We start from the raw sequence: 19,368 nt of genomic DNA on the forward strand, positions 1-19,368 counted from the left end.
TCTCATAGGCCACCCGTGTGTGTGGTCAGGCTCAACCACATGGCCTTTGCCCTATAAAAGTCAGTCTGTAGGGACGCCTGGGTGGCTCAGTTGGTTGGACAACTGCTTTCGGCTCAGGTCATGATCCCAGAGTCCCGGGATCGAGTCCCGCATCGGGCTCCCAGCTCCACGGGGAGTCTGCTTCTCCCTCTGACCTTCTCCTCGCTCATGCTCTCTCTCACTGTCTCTCTCTCAAATAAATAAATAAAATCTTTAAAAAAAAAAAAAAAAAAAAAAAGGTCAGTCTGTAAGGCAGGGAGGGGTCGCCCTCTCTGTAAGAGGTGGCCCAGGACGGTCGGTTTGATTCTTGATGCTTGGTGAGAGATAAAGCTTTATTCGACCTTTGCTTTGTATCAGTCTCGTTCCTTTGATGACGGAACTAACAGGAGTCCTTTTCCTCCTTCCTACGTGCCACCCGATGTTCTCAGTCATTACTCAGTCACAGCTCCCCAGTGACAGAGAGGCCTTCTTTCCACAACCGGACCCATTTCAGAATAGACAAATGACTATATGTTTTTTTTGTTCTTTTTAATTCAGAAAGAGAGAGAAAGGGAAGAAAATTTAAGGAAAAAAAAAAAAAACATTTGTTTAAATAACTATTGCAGAAAAGGAGATCTGGGCTGGATGCTGGGACCTACCTCTTCCAGAAAGGGGATTTATTAATGTTTAAACAAAACAAAACAAGAAGAAAAAGGAACAAAAGGAAATAAATTATTCTGCTCAATACTGTTTGGCATAATTGCATTGTTTTTTTCATCTTCTAAACACTCTGAACAGCCTCTCCAGGAAGCACTGAGATGAGACTGGCAAGAATGGCTGGTGCCTTGACTCTCTAAAATGGGGAGGGGGGTGTGCGCTGACAGACGCATTCCGCTATAGGCCCCCCAAATCCACCCTCACTCTTTACTCCTTGTACTTCTGGAATTGGGAAGGAAAAGACTCAAGCTAAGTTCTCAATATATTAACTTTAGGGGTGCCCACTGCCCTGCCCCAATCCTCCTCTAAAATACTTCTCGGCATTACTGTTTCCCCAGCCAGCTGCAGGAACCACACCAACGGCTAGGAGGCTGCTTGGTGGTATCCGCTCACTAAGATAAAGGGTGGTATTTGTGTTCCTCACTGTTGGGAAGGGGGATCCTATTAGTGGTTTGGAAGCTTCACAGAAGCCCTTTCCCCTCCTCTGAGAAACTTCCCCAACCTCAAAGGGTGAGAATACCATCAGCAGCTTCCTCTGGGAGTTAAAGCTGGGTTCAGTCATGCAATTAACTTCCAGGTGTAACCCCTGTTTGTTAGCATCTCTGCCCTCCTAGAGCTGGAAATGGAAAAATGGGTTAGAACGAGGAGGCAGGAAGTGAGCACGGGGAAGGGAACGCATGGGGAGGAGAGGAGGCATGCAGGCGGGCAAGTCTACTCCTCCCCAGCTAGAATCCCAACTATTTGCATGGCCAGCTTAAAATTTTAAAAGAATCTTTGTTGGTCAGCCATCCCTAGTAATCTCAAGTTAATTAAATTAGGAGACCAAACCAAATTTCACCCCCAAGCAAGAGGTTTCCTACTCCTCTTTGGGGTGATGGGTGAAGAGAAAAGGTGCATGCACCAGGCAGCTGGGCTCCCCAACTCCAGCCGTCTTTCCTACGTGTTGCTTCCAATCCCTAGAGCCGGCCAAAAACGAGTGAGTGGGGGGTAAGGGGTGGAGAAGCAGCAGTGCCCCCCTCCCAATCCCAGGGCAAGTTTTGATTTCTGTTCCAGGACAAGTAGGCTGTTGAGGAGGCCCAGGGCCACGGGAGAGACACTAAAAAAAGTTGTGGGTGAACAGTAAGGGGCCGAGAGTACACGAGAGTGAGAAGCACCTTACATCTGAAGTGACGGGGCTTCCTTGTCCCCTGCCCTGTTCCTTACACCTGTGTTCCAGAGTTAGGCCCTAGGCAAATCCCGCCCCCTAGCAAGAGGTGAATACAGTTTTAGTATTCTGGTGAGATGTTCAATGCCCTGGTCAGAAAGGCCATTCCATAGGGTGGCCAAAGGTGGGGACGGGGAGAAGGGAGGATGAGAGGACCCACCCGTCACTGCGTTTCTTTGGTGGGTTTACACTCACCCATGTGAGCCTGACAGGTAAATACGGGGTCCCAGATTCTCGGAGGCCTGCAGCGGTCTGAGAGGGCTCTAGCTTTTCCCCTGGGATGAAAGCGCGCTCCCTGGAAACCACCTGATCTCCCCTAGACCACCAGAAAGGAACGGCCAACGCCCCTCGGCGCATCCCGAGGTCACGAGGACGCCCGGCAAAGGGAAGCCCAGCTGCCGTAGCCCCCGGCCGAGTAAGGCCGACAGGCAACTGGCAGTCTTCCTGCAGAGCCTGAGGAAAGAACTTGGCTGAGGCCAAACCAACCACACTACTCCTTAAAAAGCATGAAATAAAATCCTACCCAAAGCGTAAGGAAGTGGGGATTCAGCGGCCGCCGGCCCGCCTCCGAAGGCCATTGATTGGAAGAGACGGGCTCAGCGCCGGAAGTTCTCCTTGAGTCGCATGATTGGTTGAGAGAGTCTCCGCTCCGACTGCAGCGCTGATTGGGTGCCAGGCCCGGGCCAGCCCCCAGAGTCTCCTGATTGGCAGGGGACGGCCGGTCCTTGCCGGACTTGCAGCATGATTGGTCCAGACCGCAGCCGCATCGCCCCCAAGGCCTGGAGATGCCCAAAGGGGCGCCGCGCTCTTGCCTAGGCCGCAGACCTCGGGCTGGCCTAGAGTCCCGGCCGGGACCGCGCGCCGCCGTCTCGCGGCTGTCCGAAAGGATCACGGCGAGGCCGGGCTCAGTTGCCTCGGTAGACCTCGATCTTGCTGGCCTTGGCCAGCATGTCGATGATGTGGGCCTCGAAGTCGGCGTCGTGCACTCCCGTCTTCCGGAACTCCCCCGCGTACCGGTTATTCTCCCAGTAGTGGTGCCAGTTGCCCCGGCTGTCGGCCCCGAACCCGTACACGTTCACCTGCAGGGGAGGGCAGCGCACGTCACCCCGCGACGGGGACCGGGAGAGCCTCGGGTCGTTGACGGGCCGCGGTTAGCGGAGCGCGGGAGGCACCGGGAGGAGGACCGGACAGCCGGGCCTGGAGCTGAGGACACCGCCCCAGGAAGACGGCTGCTCCCTTTCGGTTCTTCCGCCCGGTTCCCTGCACCAGGACCCTCAGTCTAGGGCTAGGACAGCTCTCCAAGCTTGCTAACATCCCTTCTGGTTTGGGTTTTGGGTACTTTTGGAGTACTTTACAGTGTTCCAGTACCACACACTCATTTACTGGCAGAAGTGGGTGTGCTTGGGCCTGAGCACCGCGGAGCATGGCACAGCAGCCCGGTTGCTAGTGAGAAGCAGCCCCTTGAACGACTGGCCTCCAGGGTTAACAAAGGGCAGGCCTGTCGCCCACAGCTATGGATACCATCCGCTGGAACTTAACTGCATTGTTTCCTTTATATTTTTGATTATTTGTTTTCTTTATGGCAAGTAATAACCAATTATGGTGGTAGGAGTCTATTTCCTTTTTAAATAAATTTAACTTCCCACTGAAATGATTTCAGGTTTGGTAAAATCATGGACATAGTGACTCTGGGAAATGAAGATGTATACTTTACAGCCCAGAAATGGGGAAAATCAGAGCCACTTGGTTTCTGCCTACAAAAATGCATTTCCGTTGCTCTTACCACTTAGTAAGAAGGACTGACTCCCTCTGCTCCACGGGTATCCCTATTTTACCCCTAACACTGGGCAACTCACCTCATCACACACATGCAGGGCAAAGAAGAGCACCAGCATCCCTGTGGAAGGGTACCGCCCGTGATGCTCTGTCCACCGGTCATGGATGTACTTGAAGAAGGCTGGGTTATAGATCTGAACCTGGGAGGAGAAAAGGGAACAGATGCATGAGAGGCTTTGGGGGTCTGAAAACTCAGGTCAGGCTCTGAGCAGCTTCTGCCAGTTCCTCCATGCTTGCCAGCAGACCTGTTTGTCCATGTTCCCTGGTTCCTATGGACTCTAAGGGGGGTCAGGCATACCAGCAGATGGGGGGGGTACTCTCAAGGTTCTGGAAGGGCACTGGGGGTATACCTGAGCCACCAGACTGGGCACACCATGAGTCAAGTCTGCACTGTTTCCAATGAGATGGGGATGAAGAAGGGGGAGGAGGAGGGAGCTTACCTTTTCTTTGTCCACTCGAAGGAAGGACTTCACTGGCGCATAGGTGCTTCAAGCAGAGAGAAAGATAACATTTAGATGGCCCCTGGGATCTAGAAAGGCTCAGAGATGCCTTTCTATCCTCCCAGGCTTGAGTGATGACAACCTTACAAAAGATCCCTGCCTCCAGACTGCTTCCCATAGCACATCTCTGCAGTACCCTGCTCAGAAACCTTCAGAAGCTACTCACGTCCTTCAGGAGAAAATGAGGATGTTTTAGACAAACACTGGGGTCTTCCGTTATCCAGCCGTAACTTTTCCTTCCACAACACTCAGTTGTGAACTCCCCCACTTGATTTAGCCAATCATTTCATGCCCACTGCGTCCCTGTCTTACTTGTGACCATGATGACCCTCTCGCTACTATCCTCACATTTGGCACAAATCCCTCCTTTCCAATTAGTCAGCCATGGCACCTATAATCTATACTCCTTTTCTAACTATTATGGGACTTCAATTTAATGGCACTTATTTTAGCCCCTATGTCTCCCAAACATAAGATAATGTCTAAGAAATGGTAACATATTTCTGTGCTTAAAAAATATGTGGTGGGGTGCCTGGGTGGCTCAGTTGGTTGAATGTCTGACCTTGGATCCGGTCATGATCTCAGGGTCCTATGATCCAGCCTTGGGCAGACTCCGTGCTCAGCAGGGAGTCTGCTTGTCCCTCCCCACCTCACCGCTCTTCCCTTTGTCTCAAATAAATAAATAACATTTTTAAAAGATTTTATTTATTTATTTGGCAGAGATCACAGTAGGCAGAGAGGCAGGCAGGGCGGGGGGATGGGAAGTAGGCTCCCTGCTGAGCAGGGAGCCTGATGCGGGGCTGGATCCCAGGACCCTGAGATCATGACCTGAGCTGAAGGCAGAGGTTTTAACCCACTGAGCCACCCAGGCGCCCCTCGCCCCTCAAATAAATAAAATATATATATTTTTTAATGTGGTGGCAGGGCCACCTGGATGGCACAGTTAATTAAGTGTCTGACTCTCGGTTTCAGAACAGGTTGTGATCTCAGAGTTGTGAGATCAAGACCTATGTCAGGCTCTCATTCAGCTCAGAGCCTGCTTGAGTTTCTCTCTCCCTCTCCCTCTGCTCCTCCCACTTGTGCTCTCTCTAATAAATAAATCTTTTGGGGCACCTGGGTGGCTCAGTGGGTTAAAGCCTCTGCCTTCAGCTCAGGTTATGATTCCAGGGTGGTGGGATCAAGCCCCACATCGGGTTCTCTGCTCAGCAGGGAGCCTGCCTCCCTCTCTCTCTGCCTGCCTCTCTGCCTACTTGTGATCACTGTCAACTAAATAAATAAATAAAATCTTTTTAGAAAAAGATTTAAGGGGCACCTGGGTGGCTCAGTGGGTTAAAGCCCCTGCCTTCGGCTCAGGTCACGATCCCAGGATCCTGGGATCAAGCCCCACATCGGGCTCTCTGCTCAACAGGGAGCCTGCTTCCTCCTCTCTGTCTGCCTGCCTTTCTGCCTACTTGTGATCTCTGTCAAATAAATAAATAAATCTTAAAAAATAAAAAAATAAAAAAGATTTTAAAAATGTGATAGCAGGCAAAAGGTAGAAATAGCCTAATTGTCCATTGATGGGTGAATTGATAAATAAAATATGATATATCCACATAATGGAATATATCCAGCTTTTAAAAGTAATGAAATCCTCTACATGCTACAACATGGATAAACCCTGAAAACATTAAGCTAAGTGAAATAAACCAGACACAAAAGGAGAAACACAATGATTCCACTTACATGAAGTACTTACAACAGTCAAATCATAGACACAGAAAGACTAGTGGTTATCAGGGGCCTAGAGAGTGGAGGAAATGGGAAATTATGATTTAATAGGTACAATTTCCATTTGAAATTGTGAAGAAGTTCTGAAGACGGATAAGGTGATGTTTGCACAACAAAGAAAATATACTTAATGTTACTGGACTGTGTGGTTAAAATACATTTTATGTTATATACGGTTTTTTGGCTTATTTATATTTTTGGTGGAGGATGTGGGCAGTGACCCGAGAAAGCTAATTTTTACTTATTTTTGCTTTTTAAGTAATTGCTACACCCAACATGGGACTTGAACTCATGACCCCAAGATCGAGTCACATGCTCCACCGACTGAGGCAGCCAAGTGCCCCATGTTATATATGTTTTCACACACACACATACACACGCACAAAAACATGGTGAGATAGTAGGTTACTGGCTACTGCCTGCACCTTGAGGGTAGGGATGGAGAGAGTGAGGGTGATAGCTAAGGGATACAGAGGTATCTTTAGCTCTTTAATCTTCTTTTTTAAGAAGATGAAAGAGTTCTAAAATAAATTCTGATGGTTATACAACACTATATTTAATAAAAGCCACTGACTTGTATACTTTAAATATGCGAACTATATGGCATGTGAATTTTTTTTAAAGATTTTATTTATTTATTTGAGAGAGAGAGACAGATCACAAGTAGGCAGAGAGGCAGGCAGAGAGAGAGGGGGAAGCAGGCTCCCGCTGAGCAGAGAGCCCAATGTGGGGCTGGATCCCACGACCCTGGGATCATGACCTGAGCTGAAGGCAGAGGCTTAACCCACTGAGCCACCCAGGCACCCCATGGCATGTGAATTTCATCTCAATAAAGCTGTTTAAAAAAATCCTTGAGCCTGGGTGGCTCAGTGGGTTAAAGCCTCTGCCTTTGGCTCAGGTCATGGTCTCAGGGTCCTGGGATCGAGCCCGGCATTGGGCTCTCTGCTCAGCCAGGAGCCTGCCTCCTCCTCTCTCTCTGCCTGCCTCTCTGCCTACTTGTGCTCTCTGTCAAATAAATAAATAAAATCTTAAAAAAAAACACAACAACTTGGTGATGAAACTAATGTAACATGTATGTCAATTACACTTCAATTTTTGAAAAGGGGTGGGGAGGGGCCCTGGGTGCCTCAGTCAGTTAAGCGTCTGCCTTCGACTTAGGTCATGATCCCAGGGTCCTGGGATCAAGCCCTGCATCGGGCTCCCTGCTTGGCAGGGAGCCTCCTTCTCCCTCTGCGGGCTACTCCCCTGGCTTGTGTTCTCTCTATCTCTCTGACAAATAAATAAATAAAATCTCAGAAAAGAAAGAAAGGAAGAAAGGAAATTGGTGAATTGAATTTCCCGAGGTTCCCAGCAACTGCCTCTACAGAAAACTCTCAGATGGCAGAGTTTCCACAGTCAGGAGCCACTTCCTGGAAAGGAGACCAAAACCTTTCCTCGCCTTTCTACTACCAGGATGCCCGCAGTGACTATGCAGGAAGTGACACTGAACAGGATGACTTCCCTCTTCACCAGCCCCTCTTGGTCAGAATATTCAGTTAACAGAATTCTCAGAGCCAATCCCTGGGAAGAGTCCTCTCGAAATGCCCCGGTCTCCCCTATTCCACTCCCAGTCCGCAGAGTGACTTACAATCGGATCTGCCCCGTGGACAAAGCGCTGGCAATCCACAGGAGGTCCAGGGCTTTGAAGGGCACCAGCACAAAGCTGACGTTGGCGGGCAGGTTCTTGGCACTCTCGGGGTACATGAAATGGTGGGTGGTTCGGCTGCCAACATCCTGCTCAAAGCCCACGGTTGGCGCCTGATTCATCCTGCAGGGACAAGAGGGTAACATGAGAAGAAGCCGCCATGGAAACCGGTGCAAGATTTTTAGAAGATGATTTGGTACTAGCCATCGAAAATGTAAACGGGTGACCCAGCAGTTCCATCTCTACATATCCTACAGAAATGGTGGCCTAAGTCTGCCAAGACATGTGTACAAAGATATTCACTGTATTAATTCTTAGAGTTGGGAAAAGGAGAATTAATTTAACAATAAAGACCAGTCAGTACGTTGTGGCACACTCATATACGAAATACTACGGAGCCATGAGAATGAGTGGAGCGGATCTCCGTGTGCTGGTCGGAAATAAGCCCAGCAAGAAAACCACGTGGTGTGACGTGTCCATCCCCTTTCTTTCCTTTTAACGTGTGTCTTCTGAATACTGCTCTGTGCTGCAGGAGGGAGGGAATTAACAACACACAAAAGGAAAACTTAAAACCAAATAGTGTGGTAGGAATTTTTTGTATACAAATGTAACAAAATCTGGAAGAGTACTGAAACTGGTAACCAAGGCTACTCTTGCGAAATGGGATGAGGAGGGATAATTCATCTTTTAGGGCATACATTTTTGGGTTTTTCCCCCCCATTAATAAGCACATATTACTCTTATGCCTTTTTTTTTTTTTTTAGGAAAGAAAAGCCTTCTACAGCTTCAACCTTCCCTGGCTGTTCTGTCCTCTCTCCTAGAAGACAGTAGAAAGACGGTAAGAAGTTGCAGTGTTCCCTCAGCCCCGGGGCTGGATGACAGCCTCTACAGCGCCAGGCCCATGCCTTCTGTCCTTGTACTTCACCTTCTTATCTGTCTTTTTGTTCCAAGGCCAAGTGGGATGCGCGGAGTTCTGACAGCACCCACCTCGGCTGTCCCCTGGTGATGTGCAGTGTGGCTCTGTCTTTCCCATACTGCTATGGAAGGACTCAGAAACCCAGAGCAGGCTTGCCACTCTCCTGGGTATAACAAGCCAAGAAGGCTTCTACTTTCTTCCAAACAGTGCAAAACACAGGATCAATAAAACCAAAGCTCCCTCTTTTGCAGAGCATCCTCAAAACAGGTGATACAGCTTTGAACACAAATGCGTCAGTCTTTTCTGCTGTGACCATTTATGAGAACATTCCTGTCTCACGTGGACCACCATGCAGAATCATGACTACCCAGGGAGATGGCCACAGCCTTGCCTTCCAATGGCAACAAAGGGACCTGGGAGAGAGGGAATCAAGTCTCCAGGTGTTTTCCCTGCTTTTTATGCCGATCCATAAAACGTGTCCTTACAGTGGCTGGCACCACTAGCTGGGCTGGGTAAGGACCTCCTGTGACACTGGGGCTCCCACAATGCCTTCCTCCTGCCCTTCTCCCACTGATGGCAAGATGCAGTGCGAGCATGTCCAGAATGCCCCCCTGCCCCACCGCTGGTCACATTGTTGTACCTCCTCTCTGCTTCCCTTCCCTTCAGGGACTGGAGACTCTCTGGGGCTGGGAAGCCATAAAGCCCAAGAGTGGCCTGATTAGGAACTAGAGGATGAGTCTTTGTTCTTGGCCATTTCTGTTCTAGTCTGGTTCAAGCAGAAGCCTAGAATCTTCCCTGCAGGACTGTGCTGTGGCTTCTATTTCTTTAGGTTAACTGCCGCACTGCCACCTGTCTTGGTGCCCCTCTGTTCGCTGGTCTTTAGATTTCAGAGATATTGTCTGTTAGAAGAGCCTAGAAGTATCTTTTCCCATGTTATTAGTAACCATTGGTTGGGGGTTGTATAGCTCTGCACACAGCACTAGTATGTCCTGTGGTCACCATAGCTACAGTCTGGATCTGCCTTCTGCCACATTAGCTCTGGGGTCTGTGAGGAACAGAGCAGTTTGGAAAGAAAGCCTTAACAGGGATGGTGTTTCTCAGCTGCCTGGGGTATGTAAGGGGGTAGCAGGAGGCAGAAGACTTGGGTGGGTGACACTCAAGTTGGCTGGGCCTGAACTGGGCAGGAGCTGGGGTCAAAGTTCACTCTGGTGAGTACCTGAGAAACAAACCTCACCTCACGTGAAGTGCAAAGGCCAAATTGGTCCCACAGATCGAAGGGCTGCAAGTGCCCAGGCTGGCCTCTGAAGACACCCACAGGCCCCCCATCTACCTTTCCCACTGCATCTGCAGCCACAGTTCTGACAAAGTCCTGTCTTAGACCTGTCAGGCAGCATCACTGCCTCCAGCTCCCTTGGTCCCTTCCATTTGCTGGGCAGGCACCAGCTTCCAGAAGTCTGGGAATGAATGGAGAAACAGGTCCAAAAAGATGTTTCAGAGCCTCCAAGGTAGAGGGTAGGCGCAGGGCATGCTTTTGAAGACAGGATTTTGTGTCGAGGCTCTGATTCATTCTGGAGAAGCCAAGCCCTGGAAAGGGGCCCGAGCGGGATGGAGAACTACATCTCCATGACTCAGGGGAACAGCATTCTAGGAGTCTGTCTGTTCCTGGTTCCCTCCACCTGCCAAAGAAGCACCTGAGGATAGCAGCACAGGAAAGGCAGATGTGGATTCTTCCCTGGGGTCTGGTATGCACTTGCCTTGTCTCTTTCATTCATTCACGTATTTCTGGTGAGCCTACAATCTGCCCAGTGCTTGTTTTAGGAGTTGTGGATCTATCTGCTGGTTGGCTGAGCAGGACCAGCTCAACTCCATTTGGAGTCACCAGCAGGGCTCAGAAGACACAGAAGAGGAGGAAGCAGCTGGAGAGCGGCATAGGGAAGTATGGGTAGAGCCATCATCTCAGCCATCCAGCTCAGTGGGGTCTTATGTTGGTCCTGCTTCCGTGGAGCAGGGAGACTTCCCCATGGGTTCCAAAACGAAGACATGCCTATAAGCAAAGAGTCAACTCCACTATCCCCTAGCAAAAAGCCAATTCACGCAGGGTCAGCCCTTCCACAAAGCAATTTTGGGGTCCACTCCAAAACGCACATCTCCGAACCTGGTCCAGGTAAGGAAACCTCTGTAAATTCCTCTCGGCAGCCTGGCCTGATCGGGTACCAGCCAGGTGTCATAGGAGCCGAGCCTTTCTGTGGCTTCCATGGACCCCGGAGCCTCCCAGCCATCACCGACATGCACAGTGAAAGCACCCACTTGGTGTACAGGCAGGAGGACGGGGCAGCAGGCGTTTCAGGCACTCAACAGCATTTCCCCAGGCTTTCCAAGGGTCCCAAGGCTGCAGGGGAGTGTGGACATCTCATTCCCCACTCGGAAAGAACTCCCTCTCCAGCAACCAGCTTGCCTCCCTCACATTGGGAGTGCCAGCAGCGGGAGGATGGAGAGAATCTCAGGTGCCTCTGGGCTCCTGGATGAGGCCTAGTATCCCTCCTCTCCCCCACCCCCAACCATTCTCAACACGAGAAAGGTTTCGCAAGGAATGAGAAAGGTTTCGCAAGGAACGATGAAAGCCTCAGAGACACACTGCTGTCTTGGTGTTGCTATGGTAACAGCAACAGTTTCTAAGACAAAGCCCTTCCTTTTGCCTCCTGGGGAACCTGGTCTTTCTGCAACAGCTTATCCTAAGAGATGCTTTGTGAAAACTGGGCGTTTTCAGCATCTTCACTCTTAAGGCGCTTCTTCCACCAAGGAGTGGGATTGAAAGACCCCCACTGTGGCACTTCCTGTCCCCCAAGTCAGGGAGGAAGTCAGAAAACACAAGTTCAGGAGCAGAATGAGCAGCCCATGTTCAAGTTACAAGTCTACCATCTAGGGGCACCTGGGTGGTTCAGTCAGTTAAGTGTTCGACTCTTGATCTCAGCTCGTCTTAACCTCAGGGTCATGAGTTCAAGCCCCGTGTTGGGCTCCACACTAGGCGGGGAACCTATTTAAAACAAAACAGGGGCGCCTGGGTGGCTCAGTGGGTTGAAGCCTCTGCCTTCGGCTCAGGCTCAGGTCATGATCTCAGGGTCCTAGGATCGAGGCCCGCATTGGGCTCTCTGCTCAGCAGGGAGCCTGCTTCCTCCTCTCTCTCTCTCTGCTTGCCTCTCTGCCTACTTGTGATCTCTCTCTGTGTGAAATAAATTTGAAAATCTTTAAAACAAAGCAAAACAAAAAACAAGTCCACTGTCTAGTCCCTGTTCACTTCCAGACTCATAGCTCTGTGTCTTTGAAATGAACGCCCTCCCAACCCCTCTCCTTTCCTCAAGGCTGGGCACAGATGTCCGTTAAATAATCTGAACCTTATGAAATAAAGGTGAGGGATAGCAGCCCAGAGCAAGCACTGAGCAGTTCCTCTTCCTGCCCAGGACCTCTGTCTTCCGTGAGTCTGCCAGAAGGAATCATCTGTGGCTATTAATCAAGACTCTAGTGCAGGCTATCACTTTTGGGCCAGCACTGAGGGGATCAGGCTAGAACTCTGGTGGGAGTTTTTTACCAGAAAACAGCCAGGACTCTACTCTCAGCTCTTTCAGGAGGAGTTCAGAGCTAGAAACTGAGTGCTGGCCTCGAGCAAAGTATACGATGGGGGTTCTGCCTCCCCGTCTACCCAACGAACAAGAGAGAGACCTGGCATCAGAGACTCACAGCAGTGGGCAACTCCTCCACTGCAGACAAGGCTAAGGAAGCCAGTCCCTCCTTCTGGAGGCCTGTTCTGGGCCCACCCTTGGGCGCCCCGGGGCTCACCTCATGATGAAGTTGTGCCCATCCACATCTGGACCATAGCCAGAGCCCCGCAGGTTACCCGAGTTCCCCACGACGGCGCAGCGCCGGCACTGGTGGGGGTCCCGGAAACGGTATGGGTTCTCGCCTGGTACTATCTGGAACAGCTTCTCCAGCACCTCATTGGTGTTGTGTGACTTGAACTGGGGCTGCAGCATCTGTCAACACAAGGGGAGAAGGAAGGTGAGGGGATTATGCGAGCAGGGAGGGATTCCTGCCCACCTGCCTGCCCTCACTTTCTAGTCTCAGGGAGCGAAATCGTCTCAGCATTGAGGATGTTCCCCTTCTCCACACTAGCGGTGTCCCTTTCTCAGACTGGTACCCTGCTCATCAGGAGCGACCTAATGCACTGGAGGGGGGTGGCGGTCAAGGGGTACTGCAAAGCAGAGAAACTTCCGGGCTTGTCATGCCTGCAGATGCCCCTGCTTTGCTGTCCTCTCAAGGAAGCTACAAGTCACCTGAGAGTCATTCCGAGGTGCGGTTAACGTGAAAAACCCTGTGAAGTTTGGGGGCTCATTCCGAACCAGCCTACAGAGGGCGCCCCTGGGACTTAGCCGGAGGGCTCAAGGTTACAAAAGCTGCAGGTGAGACAATATCCACCAGATAAAGGCAGGAACCCTCCCCCCTTCCTGAGCCCTGGGGAGGAGGAGAAGGGAAGGCAGTGACATACAAAAATTCCTTCCAAGTCAGGATGGCTGGAATGAAACTGGTTCCCTGAGCTTCCCACCACCAGTGACCATGAAAGACCATGACCCGAAGCTGCAGCAGCCCTCCGATGCCTACGCGCCAGGCAAGCAAACCTCAGAGGGAAGCATCAGATGGGGCCTATGGCAAACAGGAGGCCCCAGCAAAAACGAGTGACATCAGCCAACTGTTGCCATGTGGTATGGTGAGCCCAAAAAGACCAAATTTTCCAGTTTTTTGAGAAGCTGAAAATATACATTTCATGTGAAATATCCTAATTCCTAAACATTGGCAATGAATGCAAATATTTTAAAAATATTGAGCAAAAAAGGGGAGCCTGGGTGACTGAGTTGGTTGAGCGGCCAATTTGATTTCAGCTCAGGTCATGATCTCAGGGTCCTGGGATCGAGTCCCATGTCAGATTCTGCACTACACGCAGAGTCTACCCCAGATTATCTTTCTTTTTCTCCCTCTCCCCCACCCCCTGCTCTCATGCACTCTCTAAATAAATAAATAAATAAAATTTTTACAATTTTTTTTTAAAGATTTTACTTATTTATTTGACAGACAGAGATCACAAGTAGGCAGAGAGGCTGGCAGAGAAAGAGAGGAGGAAGCAGGCTTCCCACAGAGCAGAGAGCCCGACGAGGGGCTTGATCCCAGCACCCTGAGATCATGACCTGAGCTGAAGGCAGAGGCTTTAACCTGAGCCACCCAGACGCCCGTACAATTTTTTTTTTTTAAATGAACATACTGTACTGGGCCCACATGCCACAAATCAGTAAGGTAGAAACCAAGGAATATGCTCTATAGGGGACTCATGGGGGGCTTAGTCAGTTAAGCATCCGGCTCTTGGTTTCGGCTCAGGTCATGATCTCAGGGTTTTGAGACTGAGCCCAACTGGGCTCTGCACTGGGCACAGAGCCTGCTTAAGTTTCTCTCTCCCTTTCTGCCCCTCTATCCTCCCTCTCTTAAAAGAAAATGCTCTGTGGTAGGAGCCGTACCCCATCCACGGGTCTACCTCTGTCTAGCAACCTGTTTTGGCTCTCGACGGCCACCACAGAGACCTATGACCTTGGGCAAACCCTGTGCACTATCTAAACACTGATTTTCCCCACAAAATGAAGGCTGTGACTATGATTAACAGGCAGAACCCTTCAAGGGCTCCAGGCTGTCACAGGATGGCCTGTGGAGTTCCTGGTGACCCTTGCTCTGTAGACCTCCCCATTCTTAGGGACGTGGACAGTCTGGGTCAGGAAGTGGGATCTGTACGTTGTTCTGATAAGCCTGATCGCATGAGCTCATTCTTACTACCTCCCTGAATGTGAGAAAAATGGGGAGTCATCATTCACCCTACCTGCCAGGTGGGGAAACCAGGAGCCATGAGCTGCCTCCCAAGTCCCCCACTGGGGAATGCAGGCAGCCTGTGGGCCCCTGGGAGAAGTACTGACACTGTTCCACCTGACATGTGGCAACCAGATGGCCCTGGTGGAGCCTGGGGAGTGATGCTCCAGAGATGACAGGGATGAAAGGGAATTAAAAGCAATAGAAAGGTGACAGGATCCAGAAGAGCAGGGAGGCATGGGCACAACTGTCCCTTCATCTGCTCCCCTTCATCTTCCTTATCACCCAGAGGAAATGACCATGTTTTCTTATCCCAGCCCCGAAGATAGTCTCTTCCAGCAATTGTGAAAAACAAAACAAAACACAGAAGAGTGGCCCTCACAGTGTTTAAAATTATTGTGAGCCAACATTCACAAATTGGGATAGTTAGCAAGAAACTGTGGACTTCTGGGTTCTCTTAAAGGGTCAGAAGATGCAGCAGTGGCGGGGCGGGGGTCACACCTCTGCAAGAGGGGCTGCAGCTGAGATAGGCTGTGTCCTTTATCAAAAGCAGACCCTCTCCCTGCCACGGCCTGGACTTCTCACCGTCTTCCTCCTTGGGGTCTGTTTCTGTGTGCCCTCCCAGGCCTACTAGGGATTCCTCATCTCTGCTTGGCCCCTACAGGCACTAGAAAACAGTTCTGCCTCCCTCCAGGTCAAAGTTTGCTCTGCCTTTCAGAATCTCTGACCCCAGTAGATGGCTCTGGTCAAGCGGACCTAATACTTTGTCAGGGCTCTGGAGGCCAGAGGACAGACAGCCCAAATCCCAGGGCTGGGGGGGCAGGGCTGGAAGAGTGACTCCCAAACAGGGGTACAGACCCCTGGAGATGGGGCAGCAAAGGGTAGGCAGGAGGGGCCACAGCTCTCACCATCCACCACCTCTGGACATCTGGAGGCAGATCCATGTTCTCTCGGGTCCACACGGGGGAAATGTTGCTGTTGAAGTGACTATCGAACCAGTCAGAGGCGCCAGTGTCACCCATGCAGCGGCGGCAGGCACAGCTCTTTCCAGTGAGCCCCTCCTTGCTGAGGCGCTGCAGGCCAGCATAGCCGGGCACCAGCTTCACCCGGTGGGTCCCGCCCAGGCCCCCCGAGTCCAGGTAGGGCAAGGTGGCCATGCTGTGATGGGAGTAGGTGAAGAGCAGCGACATGATGAACACCAGCAGGAAGGCCACGGAGAGGAACCACACCCGCAGCGAGCACTTCATGGTTTGGCGCCTCAGGGGGCTAGACCACCAGCCTGGGGGGCGGGCGGGTGTCACCGTGGCCACTCCTTTCCCAGCCCACTGACGGGCCAGCCACAGCGGAGCCTGCCTCTTCTGGCACCACGTGCAAAGGGCATAGGGACACGTGCTGAGGAGGGGACAGAGGCAGGGGTCCCTTACCACACCCTCCCTCAATGTAAGGAGAAAGCACAGTGGGCAGGAGTGGCTCCCCTGTCCCTGAGCCAGTCGGGTGCCAGCTTATGGCTTCATCGGGTCTCTCTGTCACTAGCTGGGCCACAGAGGCTCTGACTCTCCTGCTGCCCTGAAGAGGGGGAGGTCAGTCCATTCCAGCCCTCTAGTCCCTTGGGGTTGCTGGCTGCCAGCTCTGGGGGGCCCCCTCTTTGGTGGCTCGAAATGGTCCAGTCTGGAGCATTCGGGGTCCTTGTGGTTCATGAGCAGACACGGAGGCGGCCCCTCGTCCCCTGCAGTGGGGAAACCCTAAAACCCCAACCACAGCAGAGAGCACATGGGCTTCAAACGGCCTGGATTCCATCCGAGAGTCCTCCCCAGCGCAGCTGGCCCTCCTGGCCCAATCCCTCCACCAGAGGAGGGAACAAGGCCCCAGTCCTGCGAGAAGAAACCCAAGAAGTGCTGTGGCTGTCGGAAAACTCTGCCGCAGAGACCAAGATCCTCCTTGCACTAGGTTCTGCCTTTCTACTTCCCATTCGAGGTGCTGGGCCCCTCTGATGGTCACGGCTCCAAATGTGGTTAGAGGGTGGTTCGCAGAGCTCCTGTTCCTGCTGGGAGGTCCTCCAGAGCCTGGGAACAGCTGCCGCTCAGCAGGAACCTGCTTCCAACGCTGTCTGGGTCAGCTGAACGTGTGCCGAGCTCCCTGCCAGGGCCCAGCCCTCCTTGGTGCTGCCGGCCCAGCCTCGCAGGCAGGCTGTTCTGCCCATCCCCAGTCCCCTGAGGGCTGCTGTCCCGCTGCTGTCCCGCTGTTCCGCTCGCGCTAGCAGTAATCCCCCGGCAGGTTCCCCCTCACTCCGTCAGGCGCCAGGCTGCCGCAGCATGACCCTGAAATTGCAGAGAGGAAAAGTAGCATGCAGATAAATGGCACGCACACACACAGGCTCTCCCCCCAGCCCTGCCCCCAAGTCCCAGAGGGGACACAGCTAGCAGTAGAGGAGACGCCCACTTAACCAAAGGGTGGACAAAAGAAAGGGCTCTCCCGTCCGGACCCACAGACGCTCTCTGCTGGCTGCAGATGAAGAGATTAGCTCCCTCTCGCACTTATTAGCCAGAAGATAAACAAGGCCGTGAAGTGATTTCCCTGGAGTCCACAGCGACTCCCTGGAAGAACCGGGTTTAGAATGTTCCTAGTCCAGCTATGCGAGGTTAATTTCAGGTGAAACTGAAGAGAAATCGGCCCAGAGGAAGATTACAGGAAACTGCAGATATGACGCCCCACCCTGGGGCTCTCTACCCTCTGAGTGCCTGTGACAAACTCCTCTGAGCAAGAGACAGGGTGGTGGAGGAGGGGTAGGCCTCTGTCCTGGGATCTGCCCCCTCCTCTCCTGGGTGTGGGCTCTAGATGAGGTATTTCTGGGCTAGCTCAGTGAAACATTAACAATCCTTCCGACCCTGGTATCGGGGAGAGAACCCGACTGGGTCAGGATGGGGAGGTGCTGGGCTCAGCGTCCCCACCAAACGGCCGACTGGACAGCTGCCTTCTTCTGTACCTTATGGATGAAATGGATGCCAGGGTCCCTGGGGGCATGGACAGTCTGAGGCCTCGTGCTGTCCTGGTGGGCAAGAGCAGGGAGAAAGGGCTGGCAGTGTATGGATGGGCCCTGAGAAAAGGAGTCTGAATCCATGCCGTGGGTAAGGGAGTCTGAGCCAGAGTCAGGGACAAGGCTGAGGGTGGAGGCCGTGGCTCCACGCCACGCGGATCACTTAAATCTGGCTGCCCGCCTGTCCCCCACCAGCTTTTCTCCAAATCCAGCTAGCCCCAGTTCTGATCTGGCCCCAGGGCCTCACAGCTCCTTGCTGAAAGCCCCAGCTCCAGCCAGCCCTTCCTAGGTTCTCTGTTCCTGGGTCCTCTGGCGGCTGCCGGCAGCTTCAGAAAAGGCGTCTCAGATTCTGCGTTCAAGAACCTCAGCTGCCCCTTCCACTCGTGGCAGCTCAAATTTCTGGAGCCAAGCCAAACCACAAAGCCATTGGGGAACGGAACTAGCATGTTCCAGTAAGGAGAACATTATTCTGGGTGGCGAAACAACACTTGCAGAAGTAAAGCAACTTGCCTAAGGTCACAGTCTTGGGAGCAGAGGTGAGATCCGTGTCCAGGTCTACCTGGTTCCAAAGCCTATGACTGGCCAAGGCGCAGAAAGAGGCCTGTGAGTTCTTTCAACTACCAAAGGGCTCTGAGAAGAGCGACAAGGGGACCCAGGAGCTGGTTCCCAGGGTCAAGAGTGAAGCTTTCCTCATTTGTCTCACCCAGGGTTCCTGGCTCTAATTCCCAGGGGCTCCCGCAGCACCGGCTCCAAGGTGCTTTACTGTAGATGTTTTACTGCACCCATTTGGAAGGCCAGACTCCATGCATGGCCTTTGGCTGATAGTGTGTAAACAGGAAGCCAGGTCACTGTCTCTTCCCATTCTCCCTTTGTCCCTTTCTACACCCAACATCTTAGGAAAAGAACTTGGTTTTCCAGGTCCTGTGACCTGTGGGGAGAGCCAACCACAAGGCAAGTGGCGCAAGAAAGCAGTGACTTTCTGAAGAGCTTCTCCATGGAGACCTGGTTTCTGGTGGGCAGCCCACTGAGACCACTGAAGGTGGGGGCTGGGCAGACGCTGGCACAGGAAGCTCCAAAGGAAATCTCTCCCCCACTAGGGAAGTCAGTAACTCCTTGGGATTCTAACTCAATGAAGGGGGCATCTGAGGTAACCAGCTGCTTTGTGGGGGAGAGGGAAAGCCCTAGTTTTGTCAGTGTGTTTGGGAAGAGCAAAGAAGTGGAGTAACCAGCAAAAGCCCTTGCTTTGTGAACCCCGTGGCCAAGCTGTTCCCGGAAGCTTGAGCAGCTCAACATGTGCTGAGGGCAGAGACACAGGGAGGAATCATTGCTGAGACTAAGAAACATCAGAGGCTCCTAGACATAAACCCCAAATCCCAGAAGTCACCCAGCGCTGCCCCTTGTGGAGTGCTTTCGCCCATCTTGTTTCCTCCAGTGGGATCCCGCGCCCTCCAGTTGCTGATTTCTCCCCTCGCAGCTGCCCTGATCATGCACGTTAAGCCCGTGAATGCACACACCCGTATAAAAAAGCTGGAGGGAGGACACACACTCTGCTGCCCACAAGGGGAAGCAGGCCCGTCTTCTGGGGCCACCTGGCTGCTGGGGACTTGTTCATTCCACTGATTCTTAATGGACCAACGCTGGGCCAGAGGGACAGTGTGGGACAGGACACTCAAATCCTGTCCTCACAGAGCTTCTGGTCTAGGTGCAAATACAAAGGGAAATTACAGCGAGCCAGGAGAGAAGACAGAAGAGTGAAAGAGTGCAGAGAGAATGAGGAGGTGACAAGCCTGA

At 52.1% G+C, this 19,368-nt stretch overlaps 1 protein-coding gene and 1 long non-coding RNA gene across 2 annotated transcripts in view; both read right to left on the reverse strand.

Moving 5' to 3' along the window:
• Positions 1 to 550: 550 nt before the first annotated feature.
• ST3GAL2 (ST3 beta-galactoside alpha-2,3-sialyltransferase 2) lies at positions 551 to 16,703 on the reverse strand. The gene is made up of 6 exons (XM_059152166.1): positions 15,452 to 16,703; positions 12,480 to 12,673; positions 7,673 to 7,852; positions 4,216 to 4,261; positions 3,796 to 3,915; positions 551 to 3,018 (listed from the first exon to the last, which is right to left on the reverse strand). Exons 1-6 carry the CDS (start codon positions 15,788 to 15,790, stop codon positions 2,845 to 2,847), a joined length of 1,053 nt encoding a protein of 350 aa, XP_059008149.1. The 5' UTR covers positions 15,791 to 16,703; the 3' UTR covers positions 551 to 2,844.
• A 26-nt stretch (positions 16,704 to 16,729) lies between these two features.
• The window catches only part of LOC131818089 (uncharacterized), a 32,814-nt gene continuing 30,175 nt past the window's right edge, over positions 16,730 to 19,368 (reverse strand). Inside the window, exon 3 of the long non-coding RNA XR_009348695.1 lies at positions 16,730 to 16,861. This is a non-coding gene — a long non-coding RNA (uncharacterized LOC131818089). The remainder of the gene's footprint in view (positions 16,862 to 19,368) is intronic.

The sequence above is a fragment of the Mustela lutreola genome, chromosome 16, assembly GCF_030435805.1.
Source record: "Mustela lutreola isolate mMusLut2 chromosome 16, mMusLut2.pri, whole genome shotgun sequence".
NCBI lineage: Eukaryota > Metazoa > Chordata > Mammalia > Carnivora > Mustelidae > Mustela > Mustela lutreola.

Excerpts from the sequence above, each read along its gene's own strand:
- ST3GAL2 (XM_059152166.1), bottom strand. The coding sequence starts at position 15,790 with ATGAAGTGCTCGCTGCGGGTGTGGTTCCTCTCCGTGGCCTTCCTGCTG. Across the intron at positions 12,674-15,451 it reads ATGTCCAGAGGTGGTGGATG|ATGCTGCAGCCCCAGTTCAA; the intron begins GTGAGAGCTGTG and ends TTGTGTTGACAG. Across the intron at positions 3,019-3,795 it reads CCCTGCATGTGTGTGATGAG|GTGAACGTGTACGGGTTCGG; the intron begins GTGAGTTGCCCA and ends CCTCCCCTGCAG.